The sequence below is a fragment of the Pelmatolapia mariae genome, linkage group LG18 (assembly GCF_036321145.2).
Source record: "Pelmatolapia mariae isolate MD_Pm_ZW linkage group LG18, Pm_UMD_F_2, whole genome shotgun sequence".
In the NCBI taxonomy this organism is placed as follows: Eukaryota; Metazoa; Chordata; class Actinopteri; order Cichliformes; family Cichlidae; genus Pelmatolapia; species Pelmatolapia mariae.
Genome location: NC_086243.1, coordinates 16,764,714 through 16,784,868, shown reverse-complemented (window position 1 = coordinate 16,784,868; position 20,155 = coordinate 16,764,714). Strand labels below are relative to the sequence as shown.

At 40.8% G+C, this 20,155-nt stretch overlaps 1 protein-coding gene across 4 annotated transcripts in view; it reads right to left on the bottom strand.

The window, feature by feature from the left end:
- Positions 1-2,111: 2,111 nt before the first annotated feature.
- Positions 2,112-20,155, bottom strand: part of per2 (period circadian clock 2) — a 32,908-nt gene continuing 14,864 nt past the window's right edge. Inside the window, exons 3-24 of one of the 4 annotated variants that reach the window (XM_063462872.1) lie at positions 18,403-18,495; positions 18,056-18,210; positions 17,457-17,578; positions 17,135-17,336; positions 16,094-16,145; positions 15,411-15,553; positions 14,584-14,662; positions 14,375-14,481; positions 14,126-14,279; positions 13,866-13,980; positions 13,490-13,630; positions 12,736-12,826; positions 12,422-12,602; positions 12,001-12,125; positions 11,615-11,821; positions 10,042-10,305; positions 8,595-9,487; positions 8,165-8,281; positions 6,041-6,236; positions 5,205-5,412; positions 4,007-4,157; positions 2,112-3,920 (exon numbers count right to left, since the gene is read on the bottom strand). In XM_063462872.1, the coding sequence (XP_063318942.1) occupies positions 3,771-3,920; positions 4,007-4,157; positions 5,205-5,412; positions 6,041-6,236; positions 8,165-8,281; positions 8,595-9,487; positions 10,042-10,305; positions 11,615-11,821; positions 12,001-12,125; positions 12,422-12,602; positions 12,736-12,826; positions 13,490-13,630; positions 13,866-13,980; positions 14,126-14,279; positions 14,375-14,481; positions 14,584-14,662; positions 15,411-15,553; positions 16,094-16,145; positions 17,135-17,336; positions 17,457-17,578; positions 18,056-18,210; positions 18,403-18,495 (3,946 nt within the window). In that variant the 3' untranslated portion in view covers positions 2,112-3,770. The remainder of the gene's footprint in view (positions 3,921-4,006; positions 4,158-5,204; positions 5,413-6,040; positions 6,237-8,164; positions 8,282-8,594; positions 9,488-10,041; positions 10,306-11,614; positions 11,822-12,000; positions 12,126-12,421; positions 12,603-12,735; positions 12,827-13,489; positions 13,631-13,865; positions 13,981-14,125; positions 14,280-14,374; positions 14,482-14,583; positions 14,663-15,410; positions 15,554-16,093; positions 16,146-17,134; positions 17,337-17,456; positions 17,579-18,055; positions 18,211-18,402; positions 18,496-20,155) is intronic. The other 3 variants (XM_063462873.1, XM_063462874.1, XM_063462875.1) reach the window with 3 other exon arrangements.

Below are 20,155 nucleotides of genomic sequence, written 5' to 3'. Positions count from 1 at the left end.
TTTAGGGGAAAAAAGACTTGTGCTCCATTTGTGCAGCAGACTCTTCAGGAGAAAAAAAAGCCTCATTTCACACACAAGAATCCCACTAACCACCCACCCACGGCTGTTTCCAAGATATTTGTTATTACTCTGCAATTGTGGGCCATTTGTGTGCACAGGCTCTCCAAGATCCCTTAGCACGTCGTAGGCATTTGTGAGGTGTGAAATGAGTAATCCACTCACTCCCTCCTTATATAGTCCTGGTTGAGAACTTGACAAATGGAATTTATAACTCTGCTCGACTCGTTTTTTAAATAACGTGGGCACATAACCTGCACAGTCATGACTCTGGAATAAGTTTGGCTTTGTATTGTGCTGTGATATCGAACAAACAGTCATCTTTTTTTTTCTTTCTTTCTTTTTGCAAGTTTGGAGTGGTGCACAAGCCTGTGGAAGTGAATATAATTTTAGGCCTGTGAAATCTAAGCATGTCATCTCGTAGCAGTGGGTTAGGTTGCCATTGCTGCTGACTTTCACAGCTCGCTTGATGTCAGACATCACTTCTGTGGTCTCAGTGAGAGCCACAGTGTTCTGCATCTGCACCACCTAGCTCCTACTGCTAGGCATGAATAAGAAAAGCCAGCAATCCTAAAACAAGTCTATTCATATGCCACGTGGAGTGTGAGTCACGTCTTTACACCCCACCCCCGACTTAATAGGGGACACTGGTGAAATGAGAAGAAAAAGACTAATACACTGTGCATTGACTGGTGGAGCAGTTCTCCTATTTAGCATATAGAGTAGTAATTATACATCGAGGTAATGCAATCAGGTAAGATTTCGATCTGCTTTTGTTGTTCTTTGTAATCCCCCTTGCTAGAAATAAGATCGACACACTGTTATAATAAATATCAAACGGTGTGACCATACGATAAAGTTAGAAGGCCTATATTTTAAACTTTCAGCATTAGCATTTTTATAGTTGTTTATTTATGTAAAAAGGTGATATTTCGTTTTAAACCCAGCTGTGACCACTTAAATTAATAACAAGCTTTCTCGAGTGCAAGAAAGCATAAGTAAATTATCATAATTCAAATTATAAACTACTAAATGACGACCCATACATCCTTTTTTTGGTCCTATTATTTGCTAAACTTGATGTAGTCCGCTGTGTTGTGACCAGACCGTATTAAAATATCACCGAAGGTATAGCTGTCCGCGGGGGGGGGGGGGGTGTCTTTCTTTTTCTTTTTTTTAAGCATGTTCGCACCTCGCGCTCAGTTTGAAGTAAGTATGAAGGTGTGAACAAGGGTCGCTTTGATCAGGAGGATCTGCGCAGAAGTCTGTTGTTTCGGTGGTCGGACAGACAGACATTTGCATTGCGAAGGTAAAAGTGACGACAGAGAGAAACATGAGTCTTTTTACTTTAAAATTTAAATATGTATAAGAGAGGCGGCGGCAGGGGCGTTCCCAGGATTTTTAAATGGCGTAGCACAAGGGGGAACCCATAATAAGGCAAAGGGGAGGGCACAGGTAGTCAGATTATTTAATCAGAGTTAAAAATCAGTGTAGGAATATGCTGTACGAAACATGGGGCATGATTTACATCTGTCTGGTTACAGATTTATTATGTTAAAAGTGAATTTATGCAACCTTAAATATATTTTTGTGTGTGTGTGTGGGGGGGGGGGATCTAAAAGTTGTGATCCGACTTAAGTAGCTTAACAGTGAAGATATAGTATAACAAAAATATAGTTAACTAAATGTGTTCATTATGTGGAATGACACTTTGCAGAATTATATTAAAGCCTTACTTATTTTGCAGATAATTCATATGAAGTACAAGACAAAACATTTGTATCCAAAATAAAACTACTTTATTCAAATAAATATATCAGGTTACTTTGCTATCCATATATTCATCCAGGGATTTGAGGCACTAAGATTAACAGAATTTTAATTAAACTGCATTTAGGGCTCTGCAGACACTGTTAAGAAAAACTGTAACAAGCTAAGTTTAAGATATCGGAACATTCATTTTGTCTTTTTTTTTTTCAGTCTGCAGAAATCATCCCGTATCTTCCTTATACGTTGTTGTTGAACTGGCAAAGAAGGTGCACGACACACTTTGCTTTAAGTTATGCAACATTTTATTTTGAGAAAAGTTAGCAAACATAATGGAATAATTTCCTTTAAAAAATAAGAAAAACAAAAATAAAAATGTGTATGTCAGTGTCTGTTTGAAGACCACCCCCCAAAAAAACTTAGTAAATGTTCAAGTTCCCAAAGAGACTCAAACAACAGCGTGGGCTTCAAAGTGAAAAAACTCTTCAGCCACCTGACGTCCGAGCTGCTTTATAACAGTGAAATTACCCTAAAGTCAGCCTGAAGTGTTTGTTCTGAACAGTAACGAGCTTCAGTCTGTTCAGGATGTTCCTCTCCTTGTTTATGAGGGCAACATCAGACCACGTCGAGCGTCATGCAGCACACTTCAAAACTGGGGAAAACCACAATAATCTCTTTACAATAACCACCCACCCTAAACATGCAGCTCGGTACTTTTCAGTTTGTGATGAGCGGCTTTCCTAGTGTTGATTATGCAATTCACATTTTCAAAATAGAGCTTATAATAAATATTAATTCTTTTGGTCCAGTTTGCTTTTTAAACTTTTTTTTTTTTTTTTTAAATACTATAACTTAAAAACACGTTGACTCATTTATAGAGAAACAGTTATTTTATGTAAAAATATAGCCTATACATATGCCTAGAGTCAGAGAGTGTTGCAAACACCAACACAAGCTTTGAAATACATTAAAGGTTTCTTTAAAAAAAAAAAGAAAAAAAAAAGTGAGTGTCACAGCTGAAAAACAAAAATGCTGCGTTTCACCAGAAACAGATGAAAGGAAATCTGCTGAATGGAAAAAAAAAAATTAAAAAAAATCTAGAGCTGCTTTTAGTAACGCGTCACCAAATGACAGAAGTGTACAAATTTTGAAATGAGATTTTTTTTTTAAAGTATGAAATTATGTGAATCAGTGTAGCATATGTGCCTCACACCCCCACCCCCAACTCAGTGCAAACTTAAATCAACTCCATCACTTGATCAGCAATGCGTGTACTACATTGGACATCTTTCCCCTCTATGTTTAACAGTTGAGATCCCCCAGTTGACTACAGGCATCAGCAGAATGAATATCAGACCCACAGGAGTCTCATTTATGTTCTTCTTTATCCAACCCACAAAGTGCACTTGTGCTCATTTGGTGTCTGATGTGTATGAATGACAGAAGTGCCGTTGCAACTCGGGAAACGCCACGAAATACTGAATTCATCAAACACCACAGAGCCACCGAGAGCAGCCCCCAGCTGACTGATGTTTGTTTGACCTCTGTGGTGGTGCCTGGCGTGTGAGCACACTTTCTCTTTCCCTTTATTGGGCTCAGCATCCGGTAATCAAGTCTATATAAAAACCATTAAGAGCCACGCGTGGCAACATGCTACAAAAAGGGATGACGCAACAAACAGGCGCAGTCTTAGAGACCAGCAATTCCTCAAGCAACAACATAGTGAACAATTAAAAAGTAGATTAAAATATAATGTAATGAATCTACTACACATGTTCACATTCTACAAAAATCTGGACTGTTTTATCCAGTTTTCTTGCTGGCACCTACACAGGATAACTCACAGAACAGCAAGAGAGAAACAGTAAGAGCACATTTAAAACTGGTCCCTCTTCAAAGGCTGCAAGCCAGTGGCTAACAAAGTCACTCTGGACACTTTGAGAAGCTTATTGTGCCGCCGTCTGTGTTTGAGAGTCGGAGGCCGAAGGAGAGCTGTGGCAGGATATTCCAGCGGTCTCAGATTCACCGAGGTCTTGGTCCGGCTGATCCTGTGTCGCCGCCGCTGCCTCTAAGGCGTCATCACACCAGGAGCACATCTGGAAAAAACATGTTCAGGTGTAAATGAGGCATTATGTTTACATTAACTGTGGATATCTGAACTGGAAGGGGTATTCAACTCTACCTTGATATCTATGGCTTTGGGTAAACCTCCCTTCTTGATCCAGGGGTGAACCTCGATCAGCTCCTTCTTCTGCTCTTCAGAGAAGCGCGGTTGGCTCTTCTGCAGCAGCCTCAGTTTCTCTTTGTCTTCTCTCAGCACCTTTTCAATATCACTGCAGACACATTGAAACGCACAGACACGGTCACGATTCAGCTCACACGTGTGACAAATGCTCAGATAAACAACACTGGAAGCTTTGATTTGCATGCTTAAGTTGCACTTTTGGATAATTTATTACTTTTATGTTCAAACAAAGTTTCGCTGTCAGGCTCCTCACATCCAACACAGCAGATCTCTTTTGTTGTGAGGATTCCATCTAGTGGTCAAAAGTCTTACTACAACCATCAGGGTTGGAGCTTCTGTGTCATGATTACAAATTGCAGTTTCTCTTTTCCTCCACATTTACAAACACTGAACACAAAAAGTTTCCGTGCTCCCTCTTACGCACAGATGATGCAACACAACAGGAAGATGAACATTTGCTACCACAGTTAAGGGAGTGTGTGGTAGATGCAAAAAAATTCTGAGTATATCAAGTGATGCTGCCTGAAAAGGGTGGTATTCAGATGTGGTAGTCAGTCAGCATCCCAGTAGAAGCCTTGTAAACTAGCACTAATCTAATCCTATTAGAATAAGGATGCCAGAATTTATATTGAATATTTTCTGGGCAGTGAGCTACCAGAACCTTTTCTGTAATTTAACACATTTATTTATTTGTGCTGACAGATTTCTTGCATTTACGACAGCATCATTTCTTCATCGTGCAGGAAAAAAAGCAGTCTTACTGTTGAAATTGCACTTCTTTTTATATTAAATGGGATTAAATGTGTAGTTAAACATCTGTTCAGCCAGTGGTTCACCTGAGATCAAAGCTAGCTAGTGATGAATGTAAAGCAGTTTTACAGGGTGGGTTAAAACTGTGCATATGCTTTCCAGTGGTGGGGACTCGGTTAAACATGTTAAACAGTCTTTTAGCAAGCTGTTGCCTTCAGGCATCCCACACCAAGTTTCCTGCACACGCACGAGCACACAGCCTTATCACTAGTGCATTACTGAGGAACCTTCCATTACAAACAGATGGTGAATAACTACCACACCACAGTGTCTACAGGGCCATTTATCCTACTCCTCACTGGCTGAGCCCCGTTCTCCCACTCACCGCGAGGGCAGCTGATAGGTCATCATGACCTTCTCATCTGTGTTGGCCATGAGCAGCCACAGCGGGTCCTGCAGTACATACTTTGTGATATGGTCGCTCTGCTCCATTCTGCCGTGTCTTCCATCTCTGCCGCTCGTATGACCTTTGACCTTCTGGCTGTGCAGCGATGAGTCCACACTGCCAAAGTATTTGCTACTGTTGGTGCTTTCTGAGAAGAGCCAAAGAGCAGAGTATTGTTAGAGGCCAAGTAAGTTGGAAACCTTTCACTTCCTACCTCTGCCACGCTCACTCTGTACTGTGTGGTTCTCTTTAATGATGAGATTTCTCAGTTCAGTTCTTGACACTTGGCTATACAAAGTCATCACAGCATTTCCATCTCCTGCTTTTTGAACATCAGCGGTTCTTTTTCTCAAGTCTAAACTGATTTAATTTGTTTTTAGCAGGATGCTTTCTCAAGTGACAGCTCGAACCCTCGCTGAAGTTTTTATACTGTGTGTAAATTGGAAGAAAACCCTCAGTTTTTAACTTGATTTTATTAGCTTTGCAAAGTAAGAAGTTAAAGCACATCATTCCACAGCTGTTGTTTACATTATGGATCAATAAAAGGTCAGTTTTTCTGGGGGGCTAATAATACTAACTCTGGTAATTTTTGTCTTTCTTTTGAAATAATTCTGTTATTGTGTGCAAACAGAAATAATTTATGCTTTCTAAAGAACGCTACTGTGTTTAGAAATGTTGAAAATCACTTGCTCTGTTAAAAAAAAGAACTTGGACAAAAACTTCAAATCTGTATAGCAATCACAAGTTAAAACACGTGGTTATAACTGTAGGACTACCTGAGACTCCGCTGGCTGACGTCCTGCCCTCAGACGTCCCGCTATTCGAAGTGCCGCTGGCTGAAGTTCTGTAGCCCATGGACCCTGAGGTGGCTGAGCCGGTGCCCGAAAAGGAGTCCTCTTGGAGGATAATGTTCAGCATGTCACTGGATGAAGAGTTGGCATCGCTGTTGTTAGCGTCACATTGCGAGCTTGTCTGCAAAAACAAATATTGAAGGAACACCACATCAGAGGAGCAGGATTCAGGTCCTCACACTGAAGCATTCATTACACTCGCAGACGCCGTTTCTCTCGCCGTTTTGCATCCTGCCTCAGATTTTAAAGACTCACCTGGGAGCATGTTTCTGCTTAATCATGAAAACTGTCAGCCTCAGCAAACACTCCTTGGTTCACAAGGACCAAGGAGACCAGTGTAGTTGATTTAAATTAGATACATAATCCTGATCCTTTTCCAGCTAATTTAAAGTGAGGGAAGTCAATAATTCACGAATGCAATATGTATATTATAATTAGAAAAGCATTTGCAAAATACAGAAGATGGCTGCAAACCACTTTTCCTTTCTTCATTATATCATTTCGGTACAATACAAATGACAATACCCCCCTCCACATGTTTAATTGTTAATCAGGTTCCCACAGCTGTGGAGGTCCTTCATGCTAAAATCAGTGTATGTGCAATGGAAAAAATATGAAGGTGAACCATTTAGAAGTAGCTGCATCAGTTTAAGTGTGGTCTGATCTTCATCAAAGTAACAATTATGAAAAATGCATTTTTTTTTTTTTAAAGAACTAACACACAAATTAGTGTATCGCCTTCAGTAATACGAAGCACATAGTTCAAATACCCACAGTATAGTAGACCCATGGGCTACAGGCTTTAAAAACCCCATTGGAGATATCCAATCCAGTAAGTCAAACCACACTGTTGGCATGTGTGAAGAGAGAACTTGACCTCTGCATTGAATCACACTTGTTATTAATCTCTGGCTCTCTTCCACAGCATGTCCTTCATCCTGTCTTCCTTCTCTCACCCCAACCGGTCGCAGCAGATGGCCGCCCCTCCCTGAGCCCGGTTCTGCTGGAGGTTTCTTCCTGTTAAAAGGGAGTTTTTCCTTCCCACTGTCGCCAAAGAGCTTGCTCACAGGGCGTCATATGATTGTTGGGTTTTTCTCTGTATGTATTATTGTAGGGTCTACCTTACAATATAAAGCGCCTTGAGGCGACTGTTGTTGTGATTTGGCGCTGTGTAAATAAAATTGAATTGACTTGACTTATTTAAAAAGGTGAGAGATGAAGGATGGGATCTGCAGCAGGATGCCAGAGGAAGCTGATCTTACCGTGTGCCTCAACTTGTCAATATGACACTCTATAATGCTTTTTTTGAACTGAGGAAAGTTGGGTTGAATTGTTTGGGGAGAACATACACGCTATGTGCACTGTACGGTAGAAAAAAGATCATGATTTGAGTTTTTCTGGGCCTGGAAATAAACCCACTGCAGAATAACTACAAATAGAGAAAAATCTGTCCAGTATCCAGTCAGACCCCAGAGACACAGTTAAATGAACTCAAGAGAGCGCTTCACTTCAGACATCTTGTGAATCTGGCTGAGCTGAGGAAGAGAAGTCCAAAATTTGGCAGAAAAATATGCTCTTCAATCCACAGCTACCAAAAACATTTGAAGTTTCTTCTGCCAGAGCATTTCTGACCAGTTAAACATAACATTTTGGGTTATTTTCCTTCTAGCACAACAAATACTTAATGGCTGTGTTGATTGAAAAACAGAGAAAACTTAAATTGTTCGTGCTTTGGTGTTTGTAATGGTCAGTTAAATAAAGATCAGTTCTCATTTTATAACCAATTATTAAAACTGGATTATTCCAAAGGTGCACATACAGAATACTATCCTGCAATTAACTTCCTCAAGAGGGCACTTGCCTCCAGGTTTTATTATGCTTCTTAGGCGGTTTTCATTGTCATGCTTCAGCTAAAAATCAGTGTCTACTGAACAAGCAATAATAATACTCATAAGTCATGAAAAGGAAAACAGTAACTGTAACAGTTGACATGGAATCGTTAAGAAATGGGATTTGAAAAGTGCGGAGGTTTTACGATGATTCGCCTACCTCGTTGCTGAAAGCACTCAGCCTAGAGCACACTTTATCCCAAGACAAACGCTCACAGAAACAGGCTGTACCCCCGAAATACAACGGTCCTGGAGGACCAAGGAGACTGAGAGATGGCTAAAGGGTGTAAGGAATAATAACATGATTAACACACCCTGGGCCACATTTAATCGGAGGAGTTTTTACAATAGCAAAACAGAAGTTATTTAGTGGAAATAATTTTGGATAAAATCACTGTCATAACGCCATTAAAGCCCACAAACTGAGATGCATATATAGTGAACTTTATGGGGGAACATGCCACAGCCTATAAAGGGAGCCCACGACGTTAAAATTCATTAACACTGTGGGCTGCTGAATTCAGACAGATTAAGAAGGATCCAGGTGGAAAAAAAAACAGGACAAAGGGAAGTTGTATTTCCTTGTTTACCTGATTCAGCTCCCTCTCCTTAGGCTGGCTGGCACTTGCTGTTTGCTCCCTCTCAGCTGCAGTATTTCCTCGTCCTCCAGAGGGGAGCATCGCACCGTCCTGCCTGTCCACGTTCAGTTCCAGCTCCAGCAGGTTAAGGGGTGAGCTGCAGCGTGACTGGAATAAGCGAGGGGAGGCCTGGCCTTCAGCTCCTCCAGACTGTGGCGTTGAGGACCGAGACTGTCCTTCAACGGAAGGCTTAGGGATTTCCGAGGATGGTGGGAAGCAGAATGATGGAGTTGAGCTGCCTGCTGCTTGAGGAGGAGTAAAATTGGTCTGAGTGTTGAACTGAGTCTGACCGCTGAAGGAAGGTGGGAATGGAAAGGCAGCCTGAGCAAAAGGCAATGTTTGGGTGGGGAAGACCCCAGTCTCTGCTTGGTACACTGGCTGCTGTGGTGGAGGACCGGGGCCCATTACAGGGTACAGGTAGTTAGGGAGTACTAGAGCCACAATGGGGGTGACCATGGGGGAGGTGTAGGGAGCAGAATGGATGGATGAGGGGCCGGGAGTGGCTTGAGCACCCTGGCTGTCCCTAAAGTTTTGTGTAGTGGTATCTGTCCGTGGAGCTATGGACTCAGCTCTGGGGTAAACCTGGAGAGGGTAGCCTGGCATCACGGTAGGGTAGGCCATGGGAAAAGCCAACTGCGATGCCTCAGAGGGAGACCAAGATGTCTGGTTAAGGCTGTAGTTTGGAAAAGAAGGCCGCTGCAGCTGTGGTCCTTGATGGGACGCTGTGCTGTCGGAGGACTCGACCTGTTTAGCACGCTTTGATTTGGTCTTCTTATTCCGCGTGCTTCTCCGTGTGGTTGGCTCTGCAAACGCTCCACCCTGTTTGGGTCGAACAGCAGGTGCAACTAGACGATCAAAAAAATGAAAAAAATATTTTATTTAAAGTTTTCATGAAAATTTTCCTCATGCATTGTCCGAGGGACAATTCACAGATTCCTCCTATGAATAATAGGATAGGAGAGAGTAAAAAATATTGTTGTAAATATCATAAAAGTTGGAAGCAGGTGATCTAAACCACATTAAAAACATCCTTGCTGCACCGAAACAAAAATACTGTGCAGTCATAGCTAGTGGAAATATAACAGATTAAGGTTGAAACAGGGAGCCAGTTAGTAAACTGTAGAGAATATTCCCGATAATATTTTTTTGTCGCTTACTTTTTTTTCTTCAAAATAAAACTCCTCTAGCTTTGGGATTGATTTCAAAGTTAGTTTGTGTCTGTTACTCTATTTCTAGTCTTTTTTAAAGCCATGTCACCATCTCCGAAGATTTGTAATCAACGGAATGAGTCATAAATTATAAATAGAGATTGAACAGGTTATAAATAGACATGGACGTAAATTGCAGTGAGCCAGAATTATCCTTCCTGTGTCAGTATGGGGTTGGTGTTGAGTTGTACCATCGCTGCCGATCTGTTCTTTCTGGCGCTCCAGGTACTCGGAGCAGTTTGCTTCGAGGGGCGAGAGTCTGCGGAGCTCTCTGAAGCGACACAGAAAGGCCTGCTCCTCCTTCTGCGTATGAGCTGCCAAAACCTGCTTGGTCAACCCCAGCTTCTTGTAGCACTCTCTCTCCTGACTGGGAGGTGAAAACGCACACGGAGGAGCCGCAAGGTTCTGGCTGGATTCGGCCACTTCCCCTGCACCCGGTACGTCCTCTATGATCTCTGCATGAATGACAGCAAGAGAATAACTTTAATAAGCTGTAAAGCAACAGAAGGTGGGGTTTTTAATGCAACACAACATTTTATTATTAAAAGTGACAAAGAGAAAAGCAACATAGAGAAAACAATGCAGTAGCCTACACTGGAACATATAATGACACACTGAAAAAAAGGCTCACACAAATTGGGAACCACGTTCAAAGCCAACAGTCTGTAAAGCAACTGCACAGTTAAGACATTGCAGTGAAGTACAACAGTTACAGCCAATGAATATAGAGAAACTGGGCTGAGGTATTAAGATGAAGCGATGCACAATCAGTGAGAGTTTTGCTGCTTTTTTGCATAAATAGCTCAGTTCCTTTTCAGTCGATTCACTCAGTACAGCACATAGTACGGGGTGCGATATCCTATACTAGACGTGTTGTACCTCATTCCTCTCCTTCAGAGAACAGAAGCTATAGACATAACTGTTGGTTTTGTTATTCTGAACTAAAGGTGGATTATTGTGTTACATTTTTGAACTGCAGAGTAGCTTTGCATGGTTTCAGTTTAAAATAATCCTTATTTAATTCATACTGGGCTTTGGTGCAGACAATCGAGCCGTTTTAGCTTTTTTGCCTTTTAAACCAGTTTTTCCTACTGACTGGCTCTGTCTACACTCTCTGTAACTGAGTATATTTATGGCAGTCTAGTGTGTTAAACTGCCATAGTGTCTATACTTTGTCCCCCCCATCATAAACCTTTGCAGTTATTTCAAATAGGACACAAACACACTTCATACATACTGGAACTTGAACTGAAAATTTGCCATTGTTTTTTTTTCCTGTATTGAAGGTTTTGCTGATAAACTACAGCATCACAAACACACAGACACACATAAATCAGCACGTACACATACAGGCTGCATTTACAGTGCTGTGAGAAGCCATTTTCCTCTGATTTCTTCTATTATTGAATATTTTTCCACACTGAGACGTTTCAGATCTCCAAGAGGCAGAAAAGGATTTTTTGGATACATGAAGTAAAAAGCACTAAAATATCCACAGTAATAGGTTTAGAAAAAAAAATAGTCAATGGACTATTTGCTACCAATCTGTTGCATCCGTTACAGTCGCCAATATCACTCCAAATCAGTGATTTTTTTAGTACTCTGTAGTGCTCCTTAAACAGAAATAAGCTGAAGAGTGTGCGATTCACATCGAACAACATTTTTTTGTCTTAATAATCAGATACCTGTAGAGTTCCAGTATAATAAATATGCAACAATAGAGGGAATCTGGTTGGAGGTCAGTACTTTTTCACGTCACTGTACCTGACTCGGGTTGAGGTTTCTTGTCCCCAACATGCACTATGGTGCTACTGTAGCTACACTGGCTGGTTATGGACACCACACTTTCTGGTTTGTTTGGTACAGGTAGGGGCCGCGAAGTGCCCACTACCGCTGTGGCTGCGTCAGTGGACTTTTTGTCTCGATCATCCAAAGCGGAGAGACCAGACTGATCCTTCAACAAGGATGATTCTGCCAAAGAGAACAGAGAACAGGAACTACTGACAAGGAAGTGGTATTGTAGAAGAGTCTGATAGAGAAGTTTAAAGGGAAGAGTCTGAAAGCCTTAGAAGGCTGTAACTTTGCATGATAAAAAAGGTAAGAGGTTTGTGTTATTCTTATTTTAGATGATCTGAAGTAGCGCCACATACCATTAGACACCTGCATGCTGCTGGATCCCTTCTGTTTGTCCTCATCAGAGTTTGAGGACGTGGTGTTAGAGAGAGACTGGCATTTCCTTTTCATGGTGATGGGAACATTACAGCTCTCCAAGTACCTACAAGGATTTTTCAATCACAAAATTAGTATTTATGCTGATAATACCCGATTGTAAAAGTCAAAGACAATCAAGAACTTTAGGAACTCTGTAAAGGTTGAATTTTATAGTAACAATTCTTTCCAATTCCTCCCTGGTAAAAACATGAATGTGGACAGTAATAGAGAAATATGATACAGAGAACTTGCTGAACTTTCTTTGTATCCATTACGTATTACAGGAACATATAAAGTCCCTCTACATGGGATGAGCAATGCTAATGGCTGGCATTTTCTTCTAATGAGTCATCTCTGTACCTGATAACACTGTCCAGGCAGCTGATCTGCTGGTAGGAGTATACAGTCTGATCATTGAAGGCCAGGTCCTCCTGGAAAGAAGCTCTGCTCTCCTCCATAGCTGATCCCGCCTCCTTCCAGTTAACAGGAGCAGCCGAGTCTTTGGGTCGCACCACGGCTTGGCTCTTCTTCTGCATAGACTCTGCAGCAGACAAATTAGGCATTAGTGTCTAAGATTAATATGAAATCACCTCATTGTATCAGCGACTGAACAATTTGCAAAAAATTAGCTCTGCAACTTAGCAAATATGCAGATAATTATTCACTGGACTTACTGGTATTGCTTTTTTTGTTGTCTGGCTTTGCCGTCTGCTGCTCTTCTCTCTTCTGAAGATGAATTCCCTTGCAGATTTCTTGAAAAGTTCGCTGGTAATAGACAAACAAGAGTCAATCATTTACAATCTGCTCAGATTTTTCATTCAAAATAATAGTACAAGAATATTAAGACTAAATTCATATTAATCTTGGCTAAATTTGTTTCATAATAATGAGGCAAAAGTGCTGTTGCCATCTCAACCAATTCTAGCATGACCACATGGGTAAGGATTCACTGTAGTGAACTGTAACAGTGACCTAATTCCCTTCCTTAGTCACTTCTTCGCCATATAATCAAGTGAATAATTTACTTAGTAGTTAGCAGCAAATTGAGGTTCAAGACTCTGAATAGTTTCACTGCCAACTGTTGAATAATCAGACGTCCATAAAGAGAAAGTGAGCATGACATCTTGTTTTCTGGGTCCAACTCACTACTCAGTGCGCTTTAGACTACAAGCCACATTAACTCGTCACACATACAGTGCTTTTTTTCTATACAACTCGAGAGCTTCATATCCCTTACATGCAGGGTAAGACTTGCCAGTGAACCTAACATGCATGTATTTGGACTGTGTTTGATCTGCAACATGCATGCACACGTGCTTTGTTTTCAAGGCTGCTGAACTCAAACTCGGATGCTAAACTAAAATGTCAAACAGTAAATGCAGTGCATGCAGCGTTTAAGAAATAATGCATGTTTGTGGGTTTACTCACAGGTCTGGCTTTGCCCCTCATGTCCTCTTCCTCTTGATGCATCTTGCTGTACGACAGGCTCTCGTTAGAGGAGCCTATGTCAAGAAAGTGGTCGTTGCTGTGCAGACTACCATAGCCACTGGACCCACTGTTATGAACAGGCTGGTTACAAAAAAAACAAGACAAAAGAAAAAGATTAAACAGGAACAAATGAAGAGATTATTTCCAGGGACAGAGAGGACATTGCACCTGCAATAACAGTAACTGTTAATCTCCTTCCCTTGATCAATCCTTAGTCTGTGTAGGGTCTTGAAATGTTGCTCTTTCTTCCACCTTCCAACTGAATTTTTTTCCTTTCAGCTTATAAAATTTATATTAGTTTTGTTTTTTTCCTCACCTGTAGCAGGAGCCGATGGATCTGCTCAGTAATCTCCTGGACGTCAGAGTCCATGGTCTTCACCTCTCTGATGCCTGAGACTGGGCCCATAAAAATGTCTTCATTCACGGGGCCCCTGGTAAACAAGCACATCTGACGTGAAGCAGCTTTGTCATCCAATTAAGAACTTGTTTCTATAATGTCACATATGCCGTGGTCAAATATTAATCTAATATTGATTTAAATGTATGTATCAACTTGTTTAGGTAATAAATACTTACATGCGGACTTTGTGTCTCCCAATAACAAAGGAGACCTTGCGGCTCCAAGGATTGACAAAACTGGACCAGCTGGTGTCTAAGATGATGTACTCTCCATTTCTTGCACAGAACCTGATGGACGAGTGGTCAAATGGTTGGCCTGCGCACTGGAGGACTGCAGAGGAAAAACAAACAGATTGAGACAGGCGCTGATTTCCCCTGCTTACACTGGATGTTGATGTTTCTTCTGTCAATTTTGTGTGGGCTCACTCTTTTTGTGAATAGCCAGCATGATCGGGCGGTCACTGGGATGCAGGTGGCAGAGGACTGGGGTGCCAATCAGGTCCTGGGGGAGGTACCCAAGAAGAGGTACTGCCCTGAAACAAAGTGCAGTGTTAGCAGCCAACAGCACCAAATGTTTGCACCTTTTTCAGAGATCATTTAGTTTAAATTCAGCAGTAAAAGCATTCTTGGCTTACCTCTCATCCACATCCTGGAACACACAGCTTGGAGAGTGAGTGGTGGTGAAGATCCGCTTGTCTGTAGGAATTCTGGGTGCTTAAGGATAAAAAAAAAATACATAAATATATATAAACCGAGTTGTTTACTGCATAAAAATTGAAACGGTTTTGAAAGTCATTGAATATAAGCACAAATTAAACAGAGGGATACAAGTACACCCTCAACATATATTTTCTGTTATAAATTCTAAAAAATTTTCCCCACATAGTTAATAACAGTTAATAATGCTCACATTTTATCACACTAAATGTCTTTGTGGGTTTTTTTTCCTGATACATAACGTCACCTCACAATCCTGCAGTCAGGTTCAGTTCACTTTAATTTATATAGCACCAAAACACAACGACAGTCTTCTTAACACACTTTTTAAAATTGTATGATGAAGACCTTACGGTGTCAGAGAGAAAACCCCAACAATCTTCAAGAAAAAGGGAAGTTTTAAGTCTAATCTTAAAATTAGAGAGGGTGTTAGTCTTCTAAACGCTGGCTGGGAGTCAGTTCCACAGGACAGGAGTCTGAAAGCTGAAGGCTCGGCCTCCCATTCTACTTTCAGAAACTGTAGGAACCACAAGTAAGCCTGCAGTTTGATAGCAAAGTGCTCCATTAGGATATTATTGTACTAATAGGGCTTTTAAGATATGACTCTGTCTGATATCTCAAGACCTTTTATAGGAGGAGAAGAAATTTAAATTCAGCTCTGGATTTAATAGGGAGCCGGTGAAGAGAAGCCAAATTAGGAGAAACATAATCTCGCCTTCTAGCCCCTGTTCGTCAATATTCTTACCATCATAGCCAGAGTGGACCCTCTCAGCCAGAAGGAGGCAGCAGAACTGGTCTTCAGTGTGCACTGTGTCCTGGACCTTCATCAGGTAAGGCGTCATGCGGAATGGATAGTACTGCAGGTCACCCTCACACTCCTTACCACCGCTGGATATTAGGCAGAAGAGGTAAAGTGAGCCAAACAAAGATGAGACTGGCCTACATGAGTCGAGTATGCACAAATACCCTCTAGTCTAATCCCTTTTGGATTTTAGAATCTGAACACATGGGGGCGCTCTGTGGTCATTTTCCACCCATCTCTCTGTACAGTAAATAGGAGTGAATGTTTGTGTGCACAACTTTAAATAGCTGTTCTGTTTAAGGTTTTAGACCTCTGATGTGACCCCATAAATCAGACCAATACTCAAATATACAGTTAAATAAAATAATTCTTTAAAATAAAAGATTTAAAGAATGCTATAGAAGTCTGTGGAACATCCTAACAAATGCTAAGTGTGTTGTTAATATGTAAATGGGTCTGTCTTTAACGCTGGCCTGGAAAAAGCATCTGTTTACAGGTTTTTACGCGTATGATGTCACAAACTCATTGAAAAAGCATCTAGCCTGGAATGAAAGTATGAATATGAACTAAGAGCAGGTACGAGCAGCAGATGGCCCGACACTGCATTTGACCCAGCACCCACCCACCTGATACGACAGAAAAAGGACTTCTCCTGCATGCAGTCAGGCGGGGACGACTCTGAAATGGGAAGAGAAATGTTTTAATTCAAAAGCAACACGATCCGGCCAAATGGTGGTGAGAGTCTGGTCTCCTGTAGGTGTACAACGGTTGATTAATTCCATCAATAAACATCATTTGGAAGCCCAGCCCTGCACTTACTTTAAATGAATTTAAACATACATGGTCTTTACATGGTACACCAGCCAAAATAATTCCAGGCCTAATTGGGACAAAGAGTAAATGATTTACAGAGTATATTTAGTCTTATTGAGCACTTTGTGTTACAAGCACCATATTTACCACCACCTTCTGAGCTATTCCCCACACACAGGGCTCATCTGGGATTTAAATGCAGGACCTCTAAAAAGGTCTTTGTGTGTAAACAAGATTTAAGGCACCACACTGACTGGTGAAGCTGGCCATTATCAGTTACACAGAGTCTCTCTGGGAAAATTAAATGAAGGGTATTCATTATCCGATTTCAAACTGTGTCTTGGACATTTGCACGTTTTGTTCTTTTGTGGACTTTAAAAGCTTCCCCATTTGGCAACCCATTATAATTTCCAGATTATGCTTTAACAACTGAGACAGCTCGATCTGTTCCATATAGCTGAGTGAAAAGAGGTAAACATCAGCGGTTTTAAATGGATAAGTTGAATCCGGTGAACATAAACTGAATAAAGTACCTCTAAGCCTCTTCATTATAGACTCTCAGATGTTTTTCCATTTCTGTGAAGTCTTTATATAGTTCTTGTACTTGTAAGAATCACTGAAGACAATGGATGGTCTGACATCATCCTCTTAGTACTTGGCTGTATTTAACTTAAACGCTCAAAAGCCAAGCCCTCTTGGATAAACCCATACTTGTACTTATTTGGCTTTTCTTTTCCTATACTGTAAATGTTCTTGAAAATATTGTATTGGAAATCTGTCCTTATATTAAAGTAGAAATCCCTTCTGGTGGTCCATAAGAACAATTACTTCAGAGATCTGTGTCGTCACCATACCTGCTCCAGTGCACATGCTCCAGGAGGGCAGGCGATAAGGCGTCGTGAAGCTGTAAAAGACGCTGACATCCTGCGGTGTAAGAAACTCCACAAACTTGGTGTTTCTGAACACATCTCTCTTACAGTTGAGGATGGAGGCAGCCTGGTCAGAAATGTAGACTATCCTTCCAGTGATAAGAGACACGGCAACTGCAAACATATCCTGTTGAAGACATGAAATTGTGGTTTGAGGAAAAAAATAATAATTACAAGACTTTTTCTTTGCATCTTTGTTATTGTTTAAGAGCACAAAACAGTTTTAAAAGCTACTTCAAGATCTTACATTGTTTTTGAGAGTGTACTCAGAGGTGATGCTATCGATCTCCTCTATTGTGTATGAAGACACATCCAGGCCTGAAGGCTGACTGTCATTGATCATCAGGAGCTGGTAATACTCCTCATTGGCTGAAAGAAGAAATATACACAGAACATTTTTGTCAGAATATGCTCAAAATATAAGCACAGAGTAGATGAAAACTAGCAAAACTAACAAAATAGTATCAACATAAGACTACCAAGACAGAGCTGATGTAATAGTCTGTAATCCTGAATCTCAGTGCTATGCTGAAATGCGTCACAAGTAAACATCTGCCCACCCATTAACATCTGCAAGCATTTCAGCAGGAATGAGGTGAGCATTTACAGATCATTACCTGGAAACTGCCTACATAAACTTTCCCTCCTGCTCAAAGTTATGCCTTTATTTCTTTTTGGGTTTGGCTTTGAGCAAATTCTGTAAATTGCACAGAAGACATTCTTGTGGCAGAAATAGGAGTCAAAAGCAAACGTTTACACACAAATGTTAAGTGTTTCAATAAAAAAGTAGCTACTAAGAAGGAGGAACAGACCACAGAAACAAGAGAAACTTCTGACAGTACACACCTTCCACCTGTTTCACACAGCGAAGTGCGTACTTCAGGGTGTTCAGCGTGGTCGACTTGTTATTGTGTCTCTTATCAGCAGGCAGGTGAAGCTTCAGCTCTTTCAGAGTTTTAATCACCTCCTTCTGCGTCTTGGCTTTGGCAGACTCCTCGCTACTGCAAGTTGCACACATACATGCACAGCGGCAAGTCAGACAAGGAAAGCAGTCCCTCAGAAAGCGATTAAATAACAGGCACAATAGCTGGTTGTGTTATTATGTAAGGTGTTCTTGTGCCCCAAAGAGTGAGAATGTCCTGTGAAGTGACAAGAAGCTTCTTCGGTTATACAGCAACAGGTGGTGCATTTACCTGCAGCCGCTGGTTGAAGGGTTGTCCTGCTCAGAGCTCAGCAGGCTGAAGGCGTTTGAACTGCTCGGTGGAGATGGACTATGGGAGTTCGAACTGTGTGGGAAAAGAGGACGGGAACAGTTTAGTTTAACACTGCAAATGAAAGTCTACATCATCTTTATTATTAGAGCGCTGGTGTATATGCTTTGCGTGCAAGGTAATAGGTTACAGTGATCTTTTTGTACTGTAAAGGTGGGCCAAACCAACTCATAATTATATAATTAAACAACAGGAAACTAATTGTAAAAGAGGTCACGCTGACTTTCTGTGCATATGTTTTACATTTTATATGCACTTCTAGAGTGATTACGTCACCTAAAAGAATACTGGTTATCTAATAATAAAAGAAGTACTCTGTACTCAAGAGTCGCAGCATGGGGTGCAAGTTACCTAACATAATGACATGTAACTCTTATAATAAAGGAACAAGTATACTCAAACTCACAACAGGGTTTTATAATTGAGATAAAGAGAGCTGCTGTTTTCTGCCTTTTTGAATGTGAATCAATGATTGGTGTCCCAGCAGCAGCTTCAAAATAGCTGGGTTACAAAAGAAGCTCTCTTCAACTGTAAGTATAGTTAAGGTTAGTTTTCCCTCTGTGGTCACCTTACATAAATCTGCATTGGGAGTGCAGCAAAGGGGTTTGGGTCTTTACATTTCTATATGTATTTTAGTCATTCTTCATGTGGTATCCAACTTTGAACTTACAATATTTTACTCCTGTAGTATATTAGATCAATCTGTCTCATTTGGTTAGGCCAGTTTGTTAAATGCTATTTTTGATTAGAGTTCTGTTTTGTTGACCTTTTAATGGGCCCATTTATTTCTTAAAGAGAGTCTGTTTGAATTATTATGTATTTTTTGTATTATTTGAGTCTGATTTTTTACTCATGTTTTCCTTGGTGATGAATTTTCTGTTAGCTCTTGAGTTTCTATTGTGACTTTGTTATTCCTGCCTCAGCATGAGTTAATGTGTTTAGTAGTTATCCTTTGGGTTCATTCCCATTTTGCTCTGATAGTTGGTCATTTCTTGTGCCCACTTTTATTTTTACTTCCCTCCTTATCTCATTGTCTTGATTTCATTCAGCTGTGTCTTGTTGCCCTCCTGTTTCCACTTCCCTGATTACCTCGTTATGCATAAATAGTCATGCCTTCCTCTCAGTCTCTAGCACAACATCTGTTCTGCTTCTCAGTGTGCGTTCCCGTGCACAATTCTGTGATTACTCTGGATTTCAGCATAAACTTAATAAAACGGTGTGCTTTTTTTTCCTCGGTCCGTCTTCTGTATCTTGTGTTAGAGCCCTAATTCTGCCCAACCTGATGTCAACTGATGCATCTATACTGTACATGTATGACCCAAGGTGTTAACCTACAAGCTTACACTAATACAATAAAATCAACAGCGCTCGAGGACATTGACTCACTATCACACAGCTTACTGTATATAACAAGCTTACCTGGCCAAGAATAGAAATCACCTTTACAAATAGCCTCTCCAAGCACAGGTGAGTCTCTAATTCTGCTAAATATAGACTCCAGCACCCACAGCTGGTTTTAGATTGGACAGATTGAGCAAGTATTAGTGTGTGAGACTTAGAAAGTGTTTTTGAAAGCAGGCTGGATTGCAAAGGAGCACTTACAAAGTAACTCAAAGGTATCAAATATTTTCAATGAAAAAAAGCTGTCTCTTAATTGGGCTAGGTAATATTGGAA